General features: G+C 44.0%; 1 protein-coding gene across 3 annotated transcripts in view; it reads left to right on the top strand.

The window, feature by feature from the left end:
- SERGEF (secretion regulating guanine nucleotide exchange factor) overlaps positions 1–27,659 on the top strand; it is a 244,706-nt gene that overhangs the window by 118,508 nt on the left and 98,539 nt on the right. For all 3 annotated transcript variants that reach the window (XM_074999044.1, XM_074999045.1, XM_074999047.1), the window contains one exon: positions 17,583–17,619. In XM_074999044.1, the coding sequence (XP_074855145.1) occupies positions 17,583–17,619 (37 nt within the window). The remainder of the gene's footprint in view (positions 1–17,582; positions 17,620–27,659) is intronic.

The raw sequence follows: 27,659 nt of genomic DNA, 5'->3' as shown, positions 1-27,659 counted from the left end.
CAGTGAGGCAGAAACAAATTATGAGCCTGCTCTGCCTCAGGTTAACATTTAGGAAAATTATATGTGCATATTAGAGCACAGGAACTGTTTTACAACTTTAGTTATAGTGGATGCAACCAGACTGATGGTAATTAATAAAGAGACTTGGTCAGAATGATACTCCCTGAAATAGCATTGCTGGACTGGCTTTATTCTTGGCAGTTATCATCAGAATACAATGAGCCATGTTTATTCTAGGGCCTGTTTGGGTTTGGAGTTTGGCTGAAGCCCTTAAAGCCCCCTTATGGGACAGCAATGGTCGCAAAAGTGGACAGTACTGGCAGGGAAGAGGCATGGCTGTGCTGTGCGTGGGGGGTGGGGAATGTTGCTACACCATCTCCCAAACAAGTAGTGCCTCAAACAAAGAATCATTCAGTATATTTTCTTGCAAGAAATCTCTGCGGCTGATCATAGACTTTACTGTGACATTTCAGTGTCTCTTCCAGTTAATATCCTCTTCATTCCCACGGTGAGTATTCCTGCCACTGGCAGACTCCGGGGCTCTGTTCTAGTTACACTTTTCCATTATTTCTCTTAAAGCAAGACCATTCAGTCTCTGTCTTGTTATGTAAGATCCCCTAGCCCTGGCAGCATTCAAGGTGAGTCTGTAAAATATTATCCGTTTGTAGAATGACATTACAGTCTCTAGCCTATTTATAGCAACCTAACATCTTGTTTTTTGGCTAGCATTGCACATTGAACAGACATCTCGAGCAAGCTGCCCACAGTGACATGTACCTCTGTTTCCTGGGAAGTTCCAACTAATTTAGAATCCATCACTCTGTATGAATAGTTTAAATTATTCCTTCCAGTGTACATTATCTTTCACCTGTCTATACTAAATTTAATACGTCGGTACGTAGCACTCATTTATTTCACTTTCTTAGGTCATTTTGGAGTTCCTCACAATCCTTCTTAGTCTTGACCTATTAAATAAGTTTCTGTTACAGAACTTTGCTCTCCATCCATTTTTCTTTTTAACATGATTCTAACTGGCTTCTTAAATACACTCAGTACTAAAGATGATGATCCTGCTTCATTGAAAAAAATAAGAACAGCAGGATTACCACGGCATAAATTGTGTGCATATGTCCAGCCAATATGCTCATATATATTCTGAAAATACTTTAGTTTTATTTAAAATTATTTTTTCTCTTATCAAAATCTGGTATGTGGCATTTTCAGCATGTGGCAGGTCTGGAAATTAAGTGAGAGAATCTGAAGTATAATTATATTGCAGTCAAATACTGTCCATCCTTACATTTCAGGTTTGTTTTGGAGATTCTGGAAAATGGAAGTTATGATGAGTGATATGAGAAGGATCAGAAATTGGAGTGCTTGTGTTGTGATAGCAGGGGAAAAGGAAAGACAAGACAGGACTGGTGGAGGGGGATTAAATCAGAGTCTTAGCTGCTTGTATACTAATGCGAGAAGTCTGAGAAATAGTCAGGACGAACTTGTAATGTTGGTAAATAAACACAGCTATGACATAGTTGGTGTCACAGAGATTTAGTGGAATAACATGCATGACTGGAATATTGGTATAGAAGGATACAGCTTGCTGAGGAAGGACAGGCAGGGAGAAGAGATTGGAGTTATTGTCTTGTGTATTACTTGGACTGAAATTGAGATGGAAGTAGGAGACAGATGTGTTGAAAGTCCCTATGTAAGGATAGAATACCAAGGGTGATATTGTGGGTAGGAGTCTACAACAGACCACCTAACCAGGAATAAGAGGTGGATGAAGTTTTTTTTTTTAAATAACTAACAAAATCATTCAAATCACAGGGCTTGGTGGTGATAGCGGTCTTCAGTTATCCAGACTTTGGTTAGGAAAATAACACATTAGGGCACAGGTTAGCCAACAAGTCTTTGGAATGTATCGGAGACAATTTTTTATTTCAGAAGGTGGAGAAGGATACTGGGGGAAGGCAGTTCCAGATTTGATTTTGACAAATAAGGAATAACTCGTGTAAAATTTGAAAGTGGAAGGCAGGTTGGATGAAAGCAACCATGAAATGATAGAGTTTGAGTCTAAGGAACGGTAGCAGGGAGAACAGCAAAATAAAGATGATGGATTTCAGGAAGTCAGACTTTACCAAACCCAGGCTATGTCTACACTGGAGCATAAAGTCAATTTTAAGGCAGTTAACTCAATTTTAGAATGTGACTGTCTTCACTGCAAATACCATTATGTTGATTTTAAGGGGCCTTAAGGGAAACTTTCTTGCCCCTCCCCTCCAATGTGGTGTAACACCAGGTTTGAATTTACAAGAGCACATTAATGCTAGTGTGGAAAGCATACCACTTTATATCAATTTTATTGGCTTCCAGAGGTCCCATAATGCTCTGAATGTGTCCATTCTAGCTGCTTTTACCTCCTCTGCTCTCCAGAGCTGTGTCTACACGTGCACGCTACTTCGAAGTAGCGGCACTAACTTTGAAATAGCGCCCGTCACGGCTACACATGTTGGGCGCTATTTCAATGTTAACATCAACGTTAGGCAGCGAGACGTCGAAGTCGCTAACCCCATGAGGGGATGGGAATAGCGCCCTACTTCGACGTTCAATGTCGAAGTAGGGAACGTGTAGTCGTTGCGCGTCCCGCAACATCGAAATTGCGGGGTCCTCCATGGCGGCCATCAGCTGAGGGGTTCAGAGACGCTCTCTCTCCAGCCCCTGCGGGGGTCTATGGTCACCGTGTGCAGCAGCCCTTAGCCCAGGGCTTCTGGCTGCTGCTGCTGCTGCTGCAGCTGGGGGTCCGTGCTGCATGCACAGGGTCTGCAACCAGTTGTCAGCTCTGTGGATCTTGTGCTGTTTAGTGTGTGTCTGGGAGGGGCCCTTTAAGGGAGCAGCTTGCTGTTGAGTCCGCCCTGTGACTCTGTCTGCAGCTGTGCCTGGCACCCTTATTTCGAGGTGTGCTACTTTGGCATGTAGACATTCCCTCGCTGCGCCTATTTTGATGTGGTGCTGCGCAACATCGATGTTGAACATCGACGTTGCCAGCCCTGGAGGACGTGTAGACGTTATTCATCGAAATAGCCTATTTCGATGTCTCCACATCGAAATAGTCTACTTCGATGTAGGCTTCACGTGTAGACGTAGCTCAGGTGTGCAGCAAGTAGGAAACAGGAAGACCAACAATTTGAATTCATTTTCTTTCTAGCCAGTGTGACGATGACATCTAGCCATGATTTCTTAGGGTCACAAAAGAGCCCCAGCATTGAGCCATAGTGAGATGCAGCGTCTCATTTCTGTGTGGGTGGATGAATCTTGTCTGAGTAAACACCAGGGACACTCAGCAGTGCCTAATGAAAATCAAGCCTATCTCCCCACACTACATGGCTGCCAGGTTGTGCGAACTAAGCCTGCATACAGCTGCATGACCTGAACTGTGCGGGGTTTCAGTACTTGAGACGGCTTCTTACCTGATCAGGATTTAGCAGGAGAGGCTGAGAAACTTGTTTTCTGTGCTTCACATTTTTACAGGGCTGCCTCCCACAAAGGCACCATGAAGCTGGCAGGCTAGCCCCCACCCCCACACCACATGGCTGCTGGGCATGTCCTGCTCTATGCAGGGTTTCAGTACTGGAGAGGGCAACATAATCATAAAGCGTTTGCAACCCCTGGTCTACACTAGGGGATCAAAGTTGATCCCAGATACACAATTCTAGCCACTCTATGGCTACGTCTACACGTGAAGCCAACATCGAAATAGGCTATTTCGATGAGTAATGTCTACACGTCCTCCAGGGCTGGCAACGTTGATGTTCAACTTCGACGTTGCGCAGCACCACATCGAAATAGGCGCTGCGAGGGAACGTCTACACGCCAAAGTAGCACACATCGAAATAAGGGTGCCAGGCACAGCTGCAGACAGGGTCACAGGGCGGACTCAACAGCAAGCCGCTCCCTTAAAGGGCCCCTCCCAGACACAGTTGCACTAAACAACACAAGATACACAGAGCCTACAACTGGTTGCAGACCCTGTGCCTGCAGCATGGATCCCCAGCTGCGGCAGCAGCAGCCAGAAGCCCTGGGCTAAGGGCTGCTGCCCACGGTGACCATAGAGCCCCGCAGGGGCTGGAGAGAGAGCATCTCTCAACCCCTCAGCTGATGGCCGCCATGGCGGACCCCGCTATTTCGAAGTTGCGGGACGCGCAACGACTACACAGTCCCTACTTTGACGTTGAACGTCGAAGTAGGGCGCTATTCCTATCCCCTCATGGTGTTAGCGACTTCGACGTCTCGCCGCCTAATGTCGAAGTTAACTTCGAAATAGCGCCCGACGCGTGTAGCCATGACGGGCGCTATTTCGAAGTTCGTGCCGCTACTTCGAAGTAGCGTGCACGTGTAGACACGGTTTATAAGCATAGCTAGAGTTGACATATCAGGATCAACTTTGTTCCCTGGTGTAGATCAGGGATCTTTGGGCTTGTGCCAATGTCTCTTACTCTGTTAATCATAGCGTCCCCAGAAGACGATTGCAGCATGCTGACCCCTACCGCCTGTAAGTATAGACATACCCTTAAGAGCTTCAACCTCTGGAATTTACAGTGGCCAGGAACAAACATCTTACAGGGCTGGCCCCCAGAAGGCACCAGGGGGCTAGCCCCCTGCTATCAACCCATGTGGCAGCTGGGCAGTGCGGACCATGCCTGCAGACAGTAGCACCTCCTGCCCGGTACGGGGCTTCAGTGCTAGAGAGGGCTTTTTCCCTGCACAGGATTTAGCAGGAAAGCCTGAGGAAAGTGTTATGTACCCGCAGTCTCAGCTGAGTCTTCCTCTATTTTGTGGACCCATCTATCCTCTTTCTGGTTATTAATTACTCCGTGCCCTTTCTGGAGTGCCACAGAGTCATCTGTACAATTGATAGAGTGCACTTCTAGCATGACAGCAACAAAATCATAAAGAGTTCTCAGGGTGAAGGCTTCTTCCCTGCAAGAAACTTATTCTGTCTGCTTCACATTTTATGGGGGCTGGGTCCCCCGAGGCACTGTGTGCCCGTCAGGCTAGCTGCCCCCCTGTCCCTGCCCCTGAGGCTAGCACACTTTCCATAATGTGGATGACTCAAACATTTTCTGTCCTCAGGGAAAGAGACTTCTGAAAAGTGGCCATTTGTTTTCAATGATGTGGTGAATGAGGGCAGTGCCTTCTGGGAAGATGACATCATACACCCACAACCACTTGCGGGGCATTTTTTCCCCATAATGCACTGGCAAAATACCCAGAATGCAATGGGGCTGAAGGAACTGTGGGATAGGTGCCCACAGTGCACCATTTCAATGGTTGAACTTTGGCGATTTACTAGGAACGCACTAAGTCACTTTGTGAGCAGGTGTGGACACTCATCTGCGACTTTAATACATTTACAAAGTTGACTTCAATAAATTTGACTTTATTTTGTAGTGTGGACGTAGCCTCAGAGATTTGGTAGGTGAGATCCCATGGAAAGCAAATCTAAGTGGAAAAACAATTGAAAGCAGTTGGCAGTTTTTCAAAGACACGTTATTAAGGGCACAAGAGTGGAGTATGCTACTGTGTAGAAAAGATCAGAAGTATGGCTTAACCATGAATTCTTGAATGATCTAAAAGTCAAAATGGAATTCTATAAAAAGTGGAAACTAGATCAAATTTTACAGGATTAATATAAATAATACTGGTTATGTAGGGCCAAAATGAGAAGGCCAAAAGACAAAATGAAATCAAACTAACTGAAGACGTAAAAGGTAACAAGAAAAGCTTCTACAAATATATGAGAAGCAAGAACACCAAGGACACATTAGGCCCATTATCCAATGCAGAGGGGAAAACAATTAATAGAGAATGTGGAAATTGCAGAAGTACCCAGTGACTTCTTTGTTTTGTCAAGGCTGTTCCGAACTCTGACCCTTCATGTGCAGTAGGTGGGAGACCAAAAGAGATTTTAAAATGTCCTGCCTGGAAAGGCTTCTGTTTAATAAGTCCCCATAATCGCATATTCCTGGCCGTGGACTGGTATTGCTGCTGTCACCCAAATGTAAAGTCCTCTTTGACAAACTAGAAAGATGCATTTGGGAACATCTTCCGTTGGGGAACCCTTAAGCTCTTTAAACCTTCCTCTGGAGAAAGCTTGGAAAAAACTGTAACTTTTCTTAATACAGTTTGATCCTCTCTTGTCTGGCATGATCGAGATCTGACCAGTGCTGAACAAGAGAATTTGCTGGACTACAGGAGATCAGTATTTTCTAGCACATTACGAATACTTCCACTGTTTACTGGGCTCTTACAAAACATTTGGGGTAAATTACAGCTAACAGCACAAAACGCTTAAAGCCATGACTGGTGGCTGTAAACAAACTTTATGGGACCATGGGAAACTTGGCCACATTCATGGTAAGTGGTTATTGGTTAACTAAAATCATGCCGGATTACAGAGTTTGCCAGATGAGAGAGTTCCATATGAGGGAGGTTCAGCCTGTACCTCATTTTGCAGTATTAGGCATGTACACAGAGAACCTTCTGTCTGCAAGGACACAAGAAAATCATGGTTTTAAAAAGGTGATTTTTATTAACGGAACAAATAAAACATAGTTGGTGAAACATTACTTGGTCACCGTGTGTTACAGAACAACTGAACTCTCGAGGTTTCTTCCAGTCTATAATTCCTACTAATTAGTGATCAGTTTAAGGTGATAATAATAGGATCCACCATTTAACGATTAGAATTTTTAAAATTTTCTATTATGAATTTCATATCTTGCAGAACTGATAATATTTTTGTTAGGACAAGTTGCCTTGTGAATTCTGTTTAATAGTCCCACAGAGAATACATGCATTTCAATTCTAAGATTTATTTATGAAAATTCCACAATTAAATTTTGACTTTCAGTGCTACCATCCCACTTTGTACATGTGTTGTGAACATTTGTCAGAGTTGTGTTTATCTGTTTGCTTTATCATGAACCCATCCATTATTCCCCTGTAGTTTGTGGATTATACCTAGTATGACTCTGTTGACTTCAGTGGGACCAGTGTTGGGCACATCCGCGTTTCAGTTCCTATTTCTTCTGCTGCTTCCAAAGTTGATAGCACAAATATTAAAAAAGTCTATATTCCGTTTAGCCCTGTAAACCGGTAGATCTAGTACTCTTGAGTAGGATATTTTTGTTTCACATGTCTCATGTTCTAGCTTCTCAATCAAGAATGCATTTGCTCTTGAAAAAAGAGGCATAATTCTCAAACTATATCAATATTAAAAAAGTTTGAGTCAGAAGGGCATCTTTTTGGCTTCAACTGCAGACAATTATTATGAGATAATTGCCGCACTCAATAACAGGGATTATTGAAGACAGAGGAGTACTAGTCAGTATTTTTTGTAGATTTCTCACATACATACTCAAGGCATAAACACATCTTAAGTAGGGACCTTAATCTCCTTTCAACGAACTTTTCCATCATTGATATCTGTTGTCAGAACATGGTAATGCTTAAGATATCATTCCACTGTCTCAGTCTTACAAAGATCCCTCTCCTACGTTAGGATAATATAATCAAGAATGATTGATCCAGATCATCAGCTAAAGGTGAGGCGAATCTAATGCAATTTAGGAGCCAGCACACTCTGTTGATCATCTTCTGCATGTGTACTACACCCATCATCTGGTATATCTTCGAAGAGTCCAAGTTATGCTGGCTAGTTAGTTCCCTGTTGCCAGTGCATGAATTCATTGCCCTGAAAAATGCAGTCCTGAATGAAAGAGCGAGGGGGAAAAAAAAGCACCTTTGAAGCTGATGCACAAGTACAAAGAGGAAAGAAATGATCATACCTGTGCATGAAAACAAAAGCAAAGAGTAAATTATAACACCTGCGTTGAGGTAGAAATGACTGGTGGAAATTACTTGCATTGTCCAGGCGCTAGACTATATTAGATTGAAAAATAACACACGGATTTTAAATGTAGCATTACAGTGTGAAGCAAATGTACATTGTCCTACAGCGTGACTGGGTAAGGGTCTGCTTATGGGCTGCCAAGTCAGGCCGGTATTGGCCAACTGCTACTACTCTTTTGGGAGTTATAAGAGAGTGAATAGACACTGTGCTTTCTGACCCCACTTCATCCTTGCCCAAAAGCTGTGTTTGCATGCAGATCGATGACTTTTCTGATTCAACAAGAAGTCCTGTGGCATGTTATAGACCAGGCGTGTCCAACCTGCGGCCCTGGACAGCTAGTAATGCGGCCCCACAAGATCGTAAACTTTTAACATTATTATGTGATTTATATACATTAACTATATTATATATTTTGTACGTGGCCCAAGACTATCTTCACTCAATGCGGCCCAGGCAAGCCAAAAGGTTGGACACCCATGTTATAGACCAACAGATATTTTGGAGCATACGCTTCTGTGGGCAAAGACCCACTTCATCAGATGCATCAACTGCATACAATTATTATGGGATCATTGCCACACTCAATAACAGGGATTATTGAAGACAGAGGAGTACTAGTCAGTGTTTTTTGTAGATTTCACAGATACATACTCAAGGCATAAACAAATCTTAAGTAGGGACCTTAATCTTCTTTCACCAAACTTTTCCATGTGATGATGCATCTGATGAAGCGAGTCTTTGCCCAGAAAAGCTTATGGTCCAAAATATGTGTTAGTCTGTAAGATGCCACAGGACTTCTTGTTCTTGAAGATACTAACATGGCTACCTCTCTGATACTTTTCTGATTCAGATACTTTGCAGTACGGCCATACTCTGCAATATGGCCAAAATGTCTAATCAAATGACTTCATGTTATTTTGTTATGGAATTAAACCAGCTTTATGCTAATTCAGCTTTCAAATGAGTATGCACTTAGCAGAAGCCAGTGTATCTCTTCAGGATATGATGCATTTTCCCCCAAACTTCCTTTTTGAGACTTGCATTGAAGTGCAGGCTCAGCTGTCTGTACCTATTACACAGTAATCTTTCCTTACCCAGGAGAACTTATCCATTCATCTTTGCATTGGGAGCTTGTGCATTTATGGAGACGCTTAATTTATTTCTTTCCAATAAGTTTGCTGCAGAGTGATGGATTGTTATTAAGTGTTGCCCCAGTATAGAATCCAGGATTCCAGAGTACAGAGTTATGTGACACCCTAAAGGTAAAAGCACCATTTATTGCTGTGGGTAAAGGAGCAGGCCAGTAATGGAATTCATGCCAGCCACATGCCTGAAGCTGCACTGGAGAATAAATGAACCAAAAAGTCTCTTTTCAAAGTGAGTTATTTGGTATATAAAACTCATACCTTTCCCCTAAATGTTTATTTTGACATATTTTATGGAAGGAGGAAGTATAATATGCTGCATTTTTTGACTTGCATATTAAAGTCAGTGCTAAAATTTTCCATTTGGTTTGATATGTGTGCGTATATTTATAAGACTTAGGCTGAGAACAGGGTGCAGCATTTGTCTTCCTGGACAATTGATGGTTTTCTTGCATAATTTGTTTCTCAAGTCCCAGTGCAAATGGGGTACATTTCAGATCAGGATAGGTGGCAGCAACATTGTACTTCCAATGTCGTTAACATTCCCTTCTCTAGAATGGTGGACTTTTTAATTTTCTACAGAGCCTGAGCCTGTAAAATCTTCTTTCTGAAACCAGTAAGCTTCTTTGAGCTTCAGTGGGACTACCACTGGAAACAAGGATATGAAAGATTGTCCCCACTGTATTTGAGTGACCTCCTTACTAGTTATTCTCAGCAAAATTCATTGGCCACATTCTGCTGACAGGAGTTGGGATGTGTGTTTTGACTTGATTTCATGGGGGGAGGGCTCATTGCTTTCTCTGACATTCAGGCCCCTTTAACATGTCTCAACTTGGACACCCGGAGGGGGAGTCATTCCAAATCAGTAGACTCTTTTGAAAAGTCTGACCTTTTGTTTTGTCACTAGAGGACGTTACAGAGCCACTTTATATGGATTATTTTTTAAAATAGGGAGACAAGGCCCTCTAAGGCAGTGGTTTTCAGTGGGTGTGCCGTGACACATTGGTGTGCCATGAAAACTGTCCAAGTGCACTGTGAAACTCTGTCAGTTTCCCTCTTTGCTGAGCCATGTCAGGGGGAAATTGATGACTCTGTGCCTGCTGTGGAAGTGGGAACAAGGGAAGGCAGGAGTTTCTTGGAGATGGGACATGGTGTAAATACCCACTGCAACACACTGAGCTAGCAGGACACCTCCTGGCTCCCTGCGCTGGGCTACTTCCTACCACATTTCTGATGATGTGTGCTGTCCTAGCGCTGGCTGCTCCTCCTTGGGCTGCTGGTGTTGCCGCTGCTGCTGCACTCTTTGCTACTACTGCTGCTGCCACAATCATAACTGTTGCTGCTCCCCAGGCAGCAGTGGCTGCTGCAGCTGCTTGAGCACCTGCTGCCCCTCAGGTCGCTGCTGCTCCCAGGTTTTAGCAGTAGCTCCTCCTCACCTGGTGGCCAGCCCCAGAGGACTGGCCTCCCTGGCCTTTATAATGAGGTAGCAGTTGGAGCATGCCCAGCAGGGCAGTGGGGGCGGGGCCTTGTCCATCAGGCAAGCCTGGCCCCCATACCTGGCTATTGCAGGGCTGCTGCACCCTGTCACACTAACCAAAGACTGTGACTAGGTTAGCAAGCTGCCTTCTCCTTAGCAATCAGGCGTCAAGTGATCTGGAGAAGGAACACAAGTTCCTAGTAAAGGATAGTTTGGAATCAAGAGTCTCACTAATTGCCTTTGGCTCCTGCACCCCACCCCCATCAGTGGAATTCTATATAGGAAATGTAGTTATTCAGTATGTGTCAAACAGTACAAATGAGTTACAGTACAATTAATCAAGAGCATGAAGGAACTAGGAAGAATTCTAGGAAGAATGATTATGCTGTATTGTATAAATCTTGATTTTTTAGTCATCTGCAATCTCTGTGTCAACTCTTATCATTCCCTTTTGGTGTCAAGTCCCTGGAGGAAGAGAGTCTTTCTCTGCTTCTGGCCTTGCTAGTTTCTGTAATGAGGCAAGATTTGTCAGGGATATCATGTCACTCTGTGGTCAAACATCTATATCAAATCTTAGATGAAAGAGTGCCTTTGTGCCCACCTTTTTGATCTTCTCTCTTCCCCTTTCTTCATGCCACAGGGTACTGTCTGCAGAGTAAACATCCCTTAATGTACTGAAAAATCACACTGACAGGCGCTGCAGTCTAAATGAAAGTCCTTAAAAATCATGTCTTCATTCAGGTTTAGAAGTCCTATTGTACAGTGGCTTTCAATTTTTGTAGGCTGTGTACCCCTTTCCAAATAATGTAGTTGACTCTCCTTCCCACTCCTGTCTGAGATAGGGTCATAATATGCTAATTATTAGATTGCCAAGTTTTACTAAATATAATGCACTGTCTGCCAATATAGTAGTATTTGTGGGTACCCCTGACAGGAGCTCATGTACTTCAAGGCACACATACGCCAGTTTGAAACCCACTGCCTTAGTATGATAGGAACATTTCTGCAAAGGGACAAGCTGAGGATCCAATATTTAAGAACTTTTAAAAGCTGATGTGCTGTGGGGAGCATTTCTGCACTGTCTGGGCCATGGGCTAAATGATCTGATAGTTCCTTTCCTTTTAGGCATCTGTCATTTGAAAAATAATGTACAGCCCAGCTAAAGATATTGAGGGTTATTATCATGATGCTGAACATGTGATATTACGCAGTTTTCTTTGAAGCTGAATCTAAGCATAGGTTCAGAGCCACCTCTTCTGTGAATTATCATAGTCAGCGTTCAGAACCTTGGAAGCTCATTCTGGGTAAGTGCCAAAATGTTTAGTAGCTTCTCCAGGCTGCTGGGGATCTTTAGTTTCCCCACTTGTAACACCCAGCTTTCTCCTTCCCTTCTCCTAACCCACTGCACTTTCCCTTCTCCCTCTTTACATCTCCTTTCTTTTCTCCCCAAGAGGTCTCAAACTTGATGCCTTCATACAAGGGAGAATTGAGAGAGGAAGGATGGTTTAGAAGTTCAAGCACGTAGGGCCTCTGGAGATGCTGGGCTCTGTTCCTATCTTTGTCACCTTGGGAAAGTCACTTAGTCTTCCTTTGCCTCCATTTTCCATCTGTAAAATGGATAATACCTCTTCCTTACTTTACAGGAAGGCTGTGAGGATAAATGCAATAAAAACTTTGAGGCACACTGACCTGTGGTAATAGATCTGTCCATCCTGGAACCAGGAAAGAAAAAACAGGGAGCTTCCTTTAACTTTTATTTTCATTCCTAATATTTTGTGTGACTTTCAAATACCTCTTATTTGAGTTACTATCCTCCTCTCATTATCTTATCAATATAATAATTAAATATTTTAAGTGACTTATTTTTGAATATTTATACCCAGCTGTTTTATCTAGTGCCCCACATTGCAGCAGAGAACTCGGGTTACTCAGAAGATAAGAGCGTGATGAGGAGAGCTCCAAGGAACACAAAATGTTATAGATGTGGTGGTGTTACTTGCCGTCAGGGTTAAGGGGTCACTGTGCTGCTGACATCTTTCATCTGAGATGTACAGCAGGAGACCTAATTGCTTGAAATCATTAAAGAACCCAGGAGCTGTTTAGTAAGAGTTATTGATGTTAACCCTGAGGAGTCAACTGTATTTAAGTTGCATCTAGTTGCTTCTGCATTTCAACTGGAAAAACGCATCCTTTCTTTTCTGCCTTAAATTGTGTGTTGCTGTGCCTTGTTAAGCAGTTGCTGCTTTCTACCCAGAGATGGCTGCATTTCATAGGTGAATGAGATGTTTCTTAACTGCCATTTCCTTCTCTAGGGTGTATTGTGACTCTTGATTAATTGTGTATTGTTTTGAGATCTTTATGATCTATAGTGATTAAAATATGTTTATATGTATCTGAACACCTACTACAACAGTCTTGGATACTTTTATTTAGAAGAGGAGAAATTTAAATTTGAACGGAAGAAGATGTGTGCATTATCTAATATTCTAGAGGGCTTCAATAATGGCAAGAGATTTATTCTGACTCTTTAATTTTTTCCTTTTTTTTCCTGTTTAAATATACAGTGTAACATAATTGCATGATTGGAAAATAATATTGAGTGCAGAAGCTCCAAATAGTCTTGATTTCAACTTATTTATCTATCGTCTAGGAACATGCAGTTTTTCTTCTGTTGTGCCGTAAAAAGCAGGGATTAAAAAAAAAAGTGAAGAAGCTAGAAAATGAAGACTGTTGCAATAAATACCAGCACTATTGTGTTACGAAATGGTAGTTATCATTGGAAGCGGTCATCTCTTTGGTAGTTCCCTTTTCCCTTGCTGGTATCTCACCCTATCAACAAACCATAAATTCAGTTTCTCCTAATGGTTTTTCACTTCCGATAATTACTGGCTATTTTGGGGGCTGGGAGGCTCATATTTTAAAAGGCTGACCTTCTGCTGGGGAGGTTCACAAGATGACCCTGCATTTCAAGTCAAAACCTACAGGAGTCTTGATTCAGCTTTGTGTTACACTGTCTTCTGTTAGAGTGAGCAAGATGCCTGGATTAACTGAGGCTCTGTAAGAGGCTGGCCCAGCCTTTAGTGAGAGACTGGGATCTGGCCACAGTGCTGAAGGAGTTTCAGTGAATCCCTTAGGAAGATTTTTCCAGTGGGGTTCCTAACGGAGTCCAGGGTACATTTTAAAATGATGTAGCCCTGGGTTCAGAAAGCAGTGCAAGCATTGTGTGCTCTCTTGCTGGGGGAATGTCCACTGGAGCGCAGAACCTACTGGGTCTGTCAGGATTACACCGTTCCTGCCCTGTGCTTGTGAGGGAAAATCAAGATGACTGCCAATAGCCCTGTCTATGCGTGAGACTTTCCTTGATTACAGTGATTGGTGTTTCAGTGGATATTTCCACTGGGCAGTTTTCTCCTGCTTCAGAAGAAACTGCCCTGATGTAAATTATGGTTTATAAAGGATTATCTCATGTGCATTAGGAGATTGCACTGACACAGTGACACAAATGGCTGTTCACCAATAACTATAATGGGGCAAATTGTCAGGGCAGACAAGGCCTATGATGCAGCAAACTCTGTTTCGTCCAGTGCCTTCCACATGGCAGTTTCCTACGCTACCTGGTGAAGTAGGAGGTGGAAGGTAGTGTAATGTAGGCGGAGGTTCCTGGAGTTCTGCTGTGGGTGACAGTTGTATAAATGGATTACCAAACAGTGAGTGATCACTAGCTTGCTTTGTGTATCTGTCAGAGTTACAGACTGGATAATTGTTGTTTTTAGGTACGGGAACAAAATGGCTCTTTATTGAAGATGTCACACATTCTAAACAGCATGTTCTGTTTTGAACACATAGCATTTCCAGTGGGCCCATTAATCTGTGAGACTTACAGAAGTACGGTGAACAGCCTGTCTCACGGAGCCCTCTTAAAAAGTGTGTTCAGCATACTTTGTGTAAAAATATGAGAACAGATAGTTCACATCTCATATTGATTTTATTAACTGCTGGTTTAATATCCCTTTTTTCATCATTCAGTAAGATACAGAATTTGATGTTTTTCCTATCAAGGGTTCACATGCATTTCTTTGTGCAGATCTTGTTTCCATGGCAACAGCCTTTAAACCCCAACATCGTTGGTGGGCTGCATTAACCAATGAAGAAACATGAAAAATCAGTACTGCCACAGTGTGTGTCCTTGTTGCATGAAGAGTACAATAATACAGCCATATGTTATGCATTTTAATATGCCTGTGCTTGAAGCTCTGAGTAGCTGTAATATTGCAAGGTAGAGGTCTTACAGCTGCTTCAGTAGTGTCCTTCTAAGGGCATTGTTTTCACTCAGTCCATATATGCTAATTGTTCCAGAAAATGAGATTGATCACAAAATGCGTGATGTCTTTTAAAACAATTGTTAACATGATTTTCCCAGCCCAGAGGCTTTCATTTCTTGGAGCAGTACATTTAAACCAGAGATTTGTTGAATCTCAGTTGTCAACTTTATTAGTACAGCATTTGTGAGATAAGATTCTAATATTGTCACTTTGTATGCTGCTCTGAAGCCTCAAATGTCTGAGTTAGCATGAAGTAGTGGGACCAGCCATCAGCAGGGCTGAAACTACTTATTGGTTAGAATATCACTAGATTCAATCATGATTGGGTTTTTTTGATCTGTTACTATTGAGTTTTTAAGTTCTCAATCATGTTGACTTGATGAATTATACTTACGTGACGGGTAATAGGTATGTAATGTCAAGAATCTAAGACTGGTGCAATATCAGTAGTTGTTCAACCACACAGCACTATTACTCTACAGCTAATTTGCATGCAACTGTTTCATTGGTTGTATTAGGGATACCGAATATACAGTGCATTATTTGGCCCAAGTGCCACAACATGGGCATTCAGCTACTAGCTAGCTAATAATAAGGCGATTTTCATGTCACACTTTTGCTGTTTTGCATATCCCTGATCACAGCATTTACTTCTAATACAGTGTCTTAAGTCTGGAAGTCATAGACATGTGCTAGCTCAACCACAAATTTTGGGCTTCATGAAGGAAACACTTGGAGAAATCTTACAGCTTTTGGTATGCAAGGCCTTAGTTATGTGATCACAATATTTTCTTCTGGCCTTAAAAATCTGCAGATCTAGTATCTTTATTTAATGTTATATTTTTAATAGTGAAAAAGTATGGTTTGATTGCAGTTTATTCTGGTTGATTCAATAACCTTAGAACTTAGTAATGAGTTTCCAGATTTCTTATGAACTGGGTGTATGGCTTTCTTCTTTCCTGGTGATTTAGTTCTTCATAAGATAAAAAGGTTCTTTTAATTACTCCCCTCTTGTTTAAATCTAGTGAAGTCCACGTGACTTCTGATATTTGGCTGCTGCCACCAGTTAATATTCCAGAAGAATGCAGAGGTAGCACTGCCTGCAGCGAGTATGCTCACTGAATGAATGAGTATTAAATTAATAGGGATTAAATTAGGATAGGGAACTTTATCTCTGAGATTACCTTTCCATTTTCCATCTTCACAGCAGTAGCGAGAAGTAAAAGAAGCTGTGGGAGTGCATGTCTCTGCTAACTTTAAAGTCTTAGGGAGGGAGGGAGAAAGGGAGGGTGAGTGTGTGTATGGTGGATGGATATTTTTTAAAATACAGATTACACTTTTATCCTGGGCCATCAGGACAGGATTCATTTCAATTGACATGGGGGAAAATTTCAGCCAAATTAGCTTGTTCCAGGTGAATTTACGCCTTTCAAAACATGTTAAAAAGAGAATTTCACTATCTTCCTCTTTTAAGCTATGTACATTAAATTATTCAGAGTGTAGTGCTCGTAGAAGGAGCCCCTATGCATTATGAAATCCTTTGCAGTAGAAGTCCTCTCTTCCAGACAAGCACGGGGTGGGGTGGGGGTTGGGGTTTAGGATAACTGGAAGCTTCCCCACACTTTCCTGCCAAAATGTCTCAGTGCTCTTCAGGAGCTATTAGTAGGTGTGAATGGATGAGAAGGAAATTAGATCTTCATTGTCCATTTAATTCCTGGTCTTTCTCCCTTTGACCTTGATACCCAAAAGACTTGTGCTCCTGCTTAATTTATGTACACAAACAGTCCTATTGATGCAAGTGCATAAAGTTAAGATGTTTGCCTATCTGTGGTCTACCTTACAAACAGAGAAAGAAGTACCAGTTGTTATTGTTTGTCTTTTGTAATGTAAATAGCCATTTATTAACAAATGAAGTGACCCCACTAATGAAATTTTCCCAAAAAATGTGCAGTAGCATACTTCAAACTTAGTTTTGCATGGTACACACCACATTTTTGTTTTAGCCTCGTTTTTAATTTCCTGTCATGGATGTGGTTGCCTTTGTCCTAATCGTATTTCTTACTAGGGATCTACCAAATTCATGGTCTATTTTGGTCTATTTCATGGTCATAGGAATTTAAAAATCATAAATTCTGTAATGTCAGCTCTTTAAATCTGAAATTTCACAGTGGTGTAATTATAGGGGTTCTGACCCAAAAATGAGTTGTTGGAGGATTGCAAGATTTTTTTTTGGGTGTGTGTAATATTATCTTTATTTCTGTGTTGCTGCTGGCAGTGGCTCTGTCTTCAGAGGAGGGCAGTGGGAAAAGGGCAGCTGCTGTCTGGGAGCCCAGCTTTGAAGGCAGAGCTGCCAGTAACAACAGCACAGAAGTAAGGATGGCGTAGCATGTTATTGCCACTCTTACTTCTGTGCTGCTGCTTTTAGAGCTGGGCCCTCAGTAAGCCTCTGTTACTCACCAGCTGCCCAGCTCTGAAAGCAGCAGCACAGAAGTAGGGGTGGCAATACTGTAAGCCCACCAAAATAACTTAGCAACTCCCTTTTGGGTCAGGACCCTTGATTTGAGAAGTGCTGATGCCCCTGTGAAATCTGTACAGTACAGGGTAAAAGCACCCAAAAGACCAGATTTCACAGTCTGTGATACATTTTTAATGGCTGTGAATTTGGTTGGGCTGTACTGATTACACTTGTCTGCAGATTGATTTGTTCATTCACTTTTCTTTTGCAGATTGCATGTGGCTCTGAGCATAATCTGGCAGTAGTTGGTAAGTACCTGAGTTTGAGATCAAATGCTTTGGCTGCTTACCCCACACCCCTCATTTGTAAGTACCACAAGATTGAAAGAAAATGTACTGAGTGAATTATTACAGAATACTTGATAGAAGGGTTTATGGTAGGAGAAAAAAGAAATATGAAAAAAATCTGAGCTATAAAAATCACTAATAATAATGATATCTACATAATTTTTTCAACGTTCTTTCTGACTAGCTATTGAGAAAGGGGGAGTGAGGGGTTAATTAGTATAACAGCAAAATTAAATTAAGAAGTCCTAATACACATTTTATAATTGAAGCGTGAAGGCACACTGCTTTCATTAGTTGATGCTGAAGTACCTTTACAAAGGAGGTCAGTATCATTATGCCTGTTTTACAGATGGAGAAACTGAGGCTCAGGCAGGGGTATGACATACTCAAGATCACCCTTCAGGCTATTAGCTGAACTGCATATTAAACCTAGAGTACTTGAGTCCCAGTCCAGTGCTCTACCCAATAGACCAAACTCCTCCAATGGGTCAGGCTTCCAGGTATTAAACAAACAATTTGCCTAATTGTGACACTGAATGGGGAATCCTAGGGAGTCATGCCCTTCATTATCCAAACATACATCCTTGTTTATCCAGTAAAATAAGAGCAAGTTAGGCAGTTATCTAAATACACTGTGACTATAATGGTGTTACACATTAAGATAACTACTTATACATTTTAAGTCCTGTGGCACCTGATAGACTAACAGATGTTTTGGAGCATAAGCTTTGCCCAAAATATCTGTTAGTCTACAAGGTGCCACAGGACTTCTTATTGTTTTTGAAGATACAGACTAACTCAGTTACCTGTCTGATACTTTTACATTTTAGATGTAAAACAGTCCATTTTATTAAGTACAGCCTTATTTCTTAAGAGGGAGATTCTTTGGATGAACTGGTTTCTGAAGTCCTATTTGTCCATCTTCCATTGCTGGGGTGGACTATGAGTGGAAGCTCCCTTCTGGAGATCTCACTGTTCTACCATATCCATCCCAGAAAAGGAACACTAAAGAAGTCCTTCAAACAGCAGGAAAGGGAAGCTGCAGGGAAAGCAGCCAATCAGGGTGCAGAAAGATCATACAAAAAGTACTGCAGAGCCAGAGAGAGTCAATTCTTTGCTCGTGCTAGTGTAGTACAAATGGTGCTCATGGCTGACCAAAAGGAGCTGCAGCACCATGGACAGCTCAGTGCGGACAGGAACTGGGGAAGCAAGGAAGGGGCTGTCTAGCTGCATGTAGGCCAGGTCTACACTACCAGAGAAGGTTGACCAAAAATATGCAACTCTAGCTATGAGAATAGCATGTCTGGAGTTGACATACCTTAGGTGAAATTTCTTCTGTGTCCCCACAGTGGAAGGCTGACCAAAGAAATTCTCCCTTTGCCCACTCACCACCCGGTTGAGTACCTGGGTTGAGGGGGTACCATAAGCAGTTGATTTAGTGGGTCTTTAGTAGACCCATTAAATTGAACTGTAGATAAATCTCCAGGAAGGTGAAGACAAGCCCTTACACGATCCCCGAGGTAAAGCTTGGGCAAAGCGGGGAAGTGGCCAAGGTAACTGAAAGCAGTGTAGTTAAAAAGATATGGCAGCACATCTGCTGTTCTTATGGTCCCTGGACTGGGACCTAGGGTAGTTGGTGGGCCTGGGTCTCCCTCATTCGGCCACTGGGGAAACTGGCTTACAATTAGACAGTGAGAAACCCTAGGATGGGGAATTGAGCTGATGAGTGGCCCTGCAGGATGATGAAGCTAGACTAGACCAGAGAGAGAAACCTAGGGGAGCATGATTTTGAGTAGTGTTTTGTGAAGAAGAGCTGTGTTATGGATTTTTCTGTCTGTGGGACTATGTTCTGTACATGTGTTCTCTAAGAGAACAATCATCCTGAAATAGAACATGTGACACAGCACACGTGACATATAGAACAATCAAGAACTCTAAGTATGTAAATGTGGCATTTCTGTGAACAGATACATGTCTTTACTGCATTGTGAAGTATAAATTTGAAGATAGAATGCCTCCAGCATCCCAGAAGTATAGATGTGTAGTTAAATTAATAGGTCCTGACATGTTTTATGCTTTTGTTATATAGTTGTACAGTTTTCCTAATGTAAGCATAAATATAATGTTTTCTCTCCAATTTTCTTTCCTCTCCCCTATAATTTTACTTTATCCTCCTTTTGTAGTGGGTTGAGTCCACAGAAAGATAATATCACAACATTTTTGGCTTCCTGAATCTATTTAAGGATGATCTCATTTGGTTTGGCTTCTTCTTGGAGAAATCTGTTTTTTGTATTTGTATAGCTTGAACAACTTCTAGAAAGAAGGGACGTAAAACAAGAAGATTATCGGATGTGTAAGGGAAAAACATTATTTTTAAAAAAAGGGGATTTAAAAGCATACTGTACACTGCCAGGACAAAGGAGCTCCTTACATCTAGGAATCAAGAATTGACAGTGAAGTATATAAAACATTAAGTTTATTGGCAATGTCTGTACAGGATGAATAGTAAAACTATTACTCGTAATGAATAAACCACCAAGTCAAAATCCTCAGCAGTTGTATCGCAGATGAAAGTAACAGAGCTACAGAAATTGATGTAAGCTAGATCTGGTTCCCATAGTCCTGTCCCAGCATGATATTGTCTTGTACAAACTGGAATAGATGATATAGAGTGGGCCCTTCTTTAATAATTCCAAAATTCTGGATAAGAAAACATCATGTACCATCAGAATTGTGGTTCTGCAAGCTGAAAATGAATTTGGTTTCACTTGAACTATATTTTTTCTGTTGCAAACATTCATTGGTTATCTGTTGTTGTGGATTACTCGAAGTGGTTGAACTACTGACTTTGAGATTGACCGTCTCACCCTAGATTGCTGGCATTTTTATATTAAAATATATTTTTAAAACCTATAGTCTATAAAGAACTATGTAGATTTTTAAATGAAAAGTGGTCAGAAAATATGGTGTTTGACAATGAAGAAACATGAGGTGGTACACCTAGTTGTTCCTTTGCTACAGAATCCGTAAACTTCATCTTCTCACTGCACAGGATTATCCTATTTTGTTTCCTCACTAATGTTACCCAAGGAGCACTTAAAACTTCATTCACAAGAAATAAGCAACTACATGGAATATTTTGAATCAGGCAAGTGTTGATGAAGCACAACCTTTACCTCCTGCACAACTAAAATAAGACTGGGTGGGTGGTAGACATTTTCTCCCTTGTCCTTTTTATGCTGACAGCACAAAATACTTTAGCTCCATCTACAGTAAATTGCAGCTACATTTCCAGCAGAAATCCAGACTTCAGAGGTTAGTTAGTTAAACAGTTTAGATGAAATAATGCTCTGGAAAGGTGAACAGCAATAAAGACTCAAGCTGGATGTGGTGGAGAAAAGGCACAGTACTGCTTACCCACTGAGGGCTGGTCTACTCTTACCAGTATATCGACCTCCTGGGGGCTGATTTAGCAGGTATGGTAGAGATAGTCTAAACCATAGAAACATATGGTTGGAAGAAACCTCAGGAGGTCATTGAATCAAAACCCCTGCTGTGAACGCAGGACCAATCCCAACTAAATCATCCCGGCCAGGGTTCTGTCAAGGGACAAAGGAAGAAGATTTTTCCATCTTCCTAGGTAACCCATTCCAGAGCTTCACCACTCTCCTAATGGAACAGTGTTTCCTAATATGCCACCTAGACCTCCCTCACTGCAACTGGAGACCATTTCTCCTTGTTTGGTAATGTGTCACTATGGAGGACAGCCTCTCTCCAACATTTTTGGAACCCCTCTTTCAGGCTGTTGAAGGCTGCTGTCAAATCTCCTCTTCGCTTTTTCTTGTCTGTAGACTAAATAAGCCCAAATCCCTCCACCTCTCCTCACAAGTCGTGTACTCCAGCCAGCGAATCATTTTTGTTGCCCTCCGTTGGACTCTCTCCACTGCCTCTAGATCTTTTGCGTATTGTAGGCCCCGGAATTGGAAGCAATACTCCACATGTGGCTTCACCAGTGCCAAATGAAGAGGAATTATCACTTCTCTAGATCTGCAGGCTGTGCTCCAACTAATGCACCACATTATGCCATTAGCCTTCTTGGCTACATGAGCACACTGTTAGCTCATATCCAGTTTTTCCTCCACTGTAATCCTCAGGTTCTTTTCTGAAGAACTGCTGCTTAGCTGGTCAGTTCCCAGCCTGTAGCAGTACTTGGGATTCCTCTGTCCTAAGTACAGGAGTTTGCACTTGTCCTTGTTGAACCTCATCAGATTTCTTTTGGCCTGATCTTCCAATTTGTCTAGGTATCTCTGCACCCTATCCCTATCCTCTAGTATATCAACCTCTCCACCTAGTTTAGTGTTATATGTACATTTGCTGAGGGTGTGATCCATACCCTCATCCAGGTCATTAATAAAGATGTTGAGGAAAACTGGCCCAAGAACCAACCCTTGGGGTACTCCACTCGATACTGGTTGCCAACCAGACATAGAGCCATTGATCACTACCCAATGAGCCTGACAATTTAGCCAACTTTCTATCTATTTTACAGTCCATTTATTCAGTCCATGCTCCTTTACTTGTTGGCGAGGATATTATGGTGGCTGTAACAAAACCTTTTCTAAGGTTAAGGTATATTCTTTCCACGGGCTTCCCCATATCCACAGAGCTAGCTACCTCATTATAGAAGGCAGTCAGGTTGGTCAGGAGTGATTTGCCCTTGGTGAATCCATTTTGACTATTCTTGATCACTTTCCTGTCTTCCAAGTACTTCAGAATGAATTCATTCAGAATCCCCTCCATGATTTTTCCAGGAACTGAAGTGAAGCTGACGGGTCTGCAGTCCCCCAGGTTCTCCTTCCTTTTTTAAAAATCGGATACTTACATTTGCCTTTGTCCAATCACTTGGGACCTCCCCCAATTGCCACAAGTTTTCAAACATAACAGTCAGTGGTTCTGCAATCACATCAGCCAATTCCCTCAGCATTCTTTGATGTGTGTGATCTGGTCCTATGGATTTGTTCAGCTTTTCTAAAGAGTTCTTAACCTGTTGTTTTTCCATGGAGGGCTGCCCACCTCCTTCCCACACTGCGTTGCCCAGTGTAGTACTCTGTGAGCTGATCTCACTGAAGACAGAGGCAAAAAAAAAAAATTGCGGGGAGCATTGAGTACATTAGCTTTTTCCACATCATCTGCTTCTCACACTCCTGTTGACCCTTGTATGCCACGGGGCTGCCAGGAATAAGGGAGGTTGATGGCGGAAACTCTCCCATCATACCCTGGCAATGTGGTCACCTTGGTGAGTCTAAGTTATGTTAACTCCAGCTATGCTATTCATGTAGCTGGAGTGGCATAACTTAGTTCAACTTTGCCCGCAGTGTAGTTCTACTCTCTGTTCTACTAGGGTGAAAGATCTGTGGTGCAACAATGTTCCCAGTGCTTTGGCCTCTCTCAGGCAAAGACCGACAATCTTATTGAGTTCTGAAGTGGGTATTTTGATGATCCACTAGGAATTAAGTCCTTGTTTACAATAGACATTTCCCACTAACCCCATTCGCCAAATTTTCCTCCAGTGATGCTCCACCAGTGGTGATAGAAATGGAAGGTCTAGCGCGGATAAGATGTCGGTGACCACTGTCATTTTAACTACTGTGACATCTAGATCCACTTGGAGCTAGTTCAGATGACACAGGGATTAAAAAAAAAATCTGGCAGTGTCTCTGTAACAACTGTTGACATTGCTGATGCCTATTGTGATGCCCAGATGGAAAGTTGTGCTGAGAACAGGCCAATTAGAGATGTTTTGTAATATGCAATCTCCAGACCTTCTTCCAGCACTATGAAAAGTAAGATCTGATTCCATGTATCCTGAAAGTTGCTTTTTAATCAGGGAAAATGTTCAGTGATAATGACATGGAGGGGGGCTGATTTTCACAATTGGTCAGATGTAGCTGTGCACCGCCTTTGTGCATCCATGACTGTATACACAGATGGCCATTTGCAAACCCAAACACATGCCTAACCAGTCCTTTCAATAGGTTAATTGTGCATATACAGCTGTGATTGCAGTTGTGTGCAGCTAATTCTTAACTTTCCAGAATACAGTAGATGTTTTATAGAAAAAAGATCAGATTTATCTCTACTGCCAGAGTTCTGCGTTTTATTTTCCTGTCCATGGTCACTGGATTGCAAGATAAGTGTGCAATTTGTGTCAAGGTTGTGTGGTTATCTGCTAATGTAATTCAAACAATCCCATAAATGTCAAGACATAGGCTTTCTGATCTCACTGAGACTGAAAATCATTCAGTTGCCTGGGTAAAAAAATGTTTCTTCTTCGAGTGTCCCCGTGGGTGCTCCACATTAGGTGTCGGGCTCGCCCGGTGCCGCAGATCGGATCTTCCAAGCGGTTTCTGCCGGACCGCGCATGCGCCGGTGCGCGCCGCTCCCTTGCGCGCTCCTGGCCACGTGCGCGATCCGGTCCCCGCCAGTTCCTCTTAACCGCCGTCGGCTGCAGACGGAATCCGACTAGGCTACGGCCAAGTTAGCGTATTCAGTGGTTTTAACTGTTTTTCTTTAAAGTTTTCAAGTTCTTAGGCTACCGTTAAGTTAGCCAGTTGTTATTTTCAAAGAAAAAAAAAAAAGAAACAACAAGCGGGACGGCATTCAGTCCAGCCCTAGTAACAAGCGGAGCACTGGAGGCCAGGAGCCTAGGGCCATTAGCCCTCCTGCCGCGGCAGGCTATCGGAGAGGGGGAAAACAGCACAAAGAAGGTGCTAAGTACCCCATTAACAACTGAAAGACTCACCAACAATGTCCTATTCAGGATTCAAGGAATGAGTGTCTTGCCGAGAGGCAATGCCAGCGTCTGATGGGCAAAGTCACTGCATAAGGTGCCTGGGGGAGTCCCATGTCACGCAGAAATGCTCCTTCTGTGCAAAATTAACAGCCAGAGCAAGGAAGGACAGGGAGATGCGGCTTAAAATGCTGCTCTTCGACAAGGCCCTCCAGCCAGACGTGCCGGAGCGGCCGCAGCAGGAAGGACCCTCCAGGGCCCATAAAAGGAAAGCCGCCTCCCTCACCCCATCAGCGCAAAAACGGAGGAAAGTCTCCCCAGCCCGATCCCTGCCGGCAGCAACAGTGAGCGGGATGGGAGGAGCGCACAGCCCCCAGCCTCAGCAACAGCTGATCAGCGGTGGCACGGAGAGCCACTTGGAGGCGGCTCAGCCTCCGATAATCAAACAGCCGCCCCGCACCGCAGGCACGGCGGCGGCTAAACAAGCGCCGGTACCGGTGGCACTGCAAGCAGTGGCACCGACCCCGGGGAACCAGCGGTGCAGAGCGCGCAGGCACACAGCCTGCAGGCACCGGAGGACACCGCCCGTGCGGCACTGCCCATAAGCGTGCCGAGCACAGCGCAGACGGGGCTGAGATCCCCTACATGTCAGGGAGCGGAGCTACCCCCTCAAGGGAGGGGGAAGGCTGCACACAAAACAAGGCACCGCAGCCCCTCTCCAGACAGGGCTGCAGAGTTGCTTTCTCTCAGCCCTCTGCTCATGCTGCAGACTCCAACTAGGAGGCAGGGGTCCCCCCTAGCCTACCCGGAGCCCCCGTCTCCATTTTTACAACCAGCCTCGCCCTGGCTGGGACCACCTTCACCCTTCCTGGGGTTTGAGCTGCTGGAGTACTATCACAAATCGCTCTCTCCACTGTCCCAGGTCTCTCGACGATCTCACTCCCCCAGACGCAGAGGGTATGCACCAAGGGCGTGGTCTAGGTCACCTTCCCAAGAGCAGTGCCCATGCTGCCACGGTCGCCCCTATCACGCGGGGCATAGACACCACCAGCAATCTACCAGGGAAAGATCCCCACAGACGGTCCCGTATCCCCGAGGGCAATCGCGAACGGGGACAGAGACTCAAGTATCTCAGGGGGAACTGGTTATGGAACCCCGAGATTTTTCCCTTGCAAGCTTCCAGAGAGCGGATGTACCATCACCAACAGGAACCGGAAGGGTCCAGAGAGGCGTACCCTAGCGGTTCCTCGCTCTCCTCCCCGGACGAGGCTACGGCCCCGGGGGACGTCCATCCTCCGGACGATCTCAAACAGTTCCAAGAGCTGTTTAAGAGGATGGCCTTCACGCAAGGCATCCAGACAGCAAAGGTGCAAGAGAAACACCATAAGCTCCTCAAAAATCTGAGACCTCCGGCCTCCTCCAGAATAGCAATACTGCTTGATAACGCAATCTTGGAGTCCGCCACTATGATATGGCAGACCCCTGCGACTATTCCGCCTGTCCAGAAGAGAGCGGATAAAAAAAAAAAATACTTCGTGCCGGCGAAGGGCATGGAGTTCCTGTTCAGCCACCCACAACCAAATTCCTTGGTGGTGGAGTCGTCGCAACAAAGATCAAAGACATCTCAATTCAAGACGGGGAACAGACAAATATGCCAAGAAGCTAGAGCTGTTCGGCAGAAAGGTCTACTCCTCCTCCACTCTACTGTTGTGAATGGCAAATTACGCAGCGCATCTAGTGAACCATAATTTCGACAACTACACTAGGTTAACCTCCCTCATGGACTCGCTTCCAGAGGGCAAGAAACCGGTGCTCAAGGCCATCGTGCAAGAAGGCTACGCGGCCTCGAGGACGGGAGTTCAGATCGTCCTGGATGTTGCGGACACAGCAGCACGCTCCACAGCTACGGCAGTGGTGTTGCGAAGGGAGTCCTGGCTCCAGACTTCGGGTATACCGAGGGACCTGCAGGCAAAGATAGTCGATCTTCCCTTCGACTTGCAGAAGCTGTTTGCTGAATCAACTGACTCGGTCCTTCATTCCAGTAAAGATTCAAGAGCCACACTTAGGACCCTGGGGATTTACACCCCTTCATACAGAAAGAAAAAGTACTACCCTCAACAAAGACGGTACCAGTACCAGCAACAGCGTCCCCAGTACCACAGGGGTTACGAGCAAGGGCGACATCAACAGCACCAGCAGTACAGAACTCCCAGGCGACGTTCCCAAGAGAGCCGTGCGTCCTCGGGGCAGGGCCAAAGGCCACAAGTTTGACACACAGATCCAGGGCTGCGCCATCACTACCATCGCACAAGGTCATCCGAAGCGGTTATTCCACCATCGTCTCCGACCATTCTATGACCAGTGGCAAAGGATCACCACAGACAAATGGGTGCTGGAGATCATAGCCACGGGGTACGCCATCCCCTTCCAGTCGCTCCCACCGCCACGACCTCCACCCAGGCCCCGCCTCCAGGAGGCCCCCCACGTAGCGAGGCTCAAGCAGGAGGTAGACCATCTCATGCTCATAGGGGCAGTGGAAAGAGTGCCAGAGCAACTGGAAGGGAGAGGGTCCTACTCGAGGTACTTCCTCACGGAGAAAAAGACAGGAGGCTGGAGGCCCATCTTAGATCTTCGAGGCCTCAACCGGTACCTGCGCAAGCAACGCTTTTGGATGATCACAATCGCCTCCATCCTTACGGCACTAGACGATGGAGATTGGTTCGCAGCCCTCGACTTACAAGATGCGTATTTTCACATAACTATCCATCCGGCTCACCGACGATTCCTCCGGTTCATGGTAGGCAAAGAACATTTTCAATACACGGTCCTACCGTTTGGCCTCTCCTCGGCCCCCAGAGTCTTCACCAAGACCTTGGCAGTGGTGTCAGCCTACCTGCACAGACAGGGGGTATTTATATTCCAGTATCTGGACGACTGCCTACTCAAAGGGGCCTCGACGGAGGAGGTACTACGCATGATACGTGTCACAGCAGGCACGTTCTCTTCGCTGGGCCTGGTTATCAATCTGGCAAAATCAAACATAGACCCCACACAGAACATAGAGTTCATAGGGGCACGCATAAATTCTGTTACAGCGAGAGTGTATCTACCAGAGACTCGCTTTCAGGCCATCGGCTCCCTCGTGCAAGTCATCACCTTCAGCCCTACGGTGCTGGTTCTGACGTGCTTACAGCTGCTGGGCCACATGGCA

This window comes from Carettochelys insculpta, chromosome 6, assembly GCF_033958435.1.
Source record: "Carettochelys insculpta isolate YL-2023 chromosome 6, ASM3395843v1, whole genome shotgun sequence".
NCBI classification, from domain to species: Eukaryota; Metazoa; Chordata; order Testudines; family Carettochelyidae; genus Carettochelys; species Carettochelys insculpta.
This window is presented reverse-complemented; position numbering and strand designations above follow the sequence as displayed.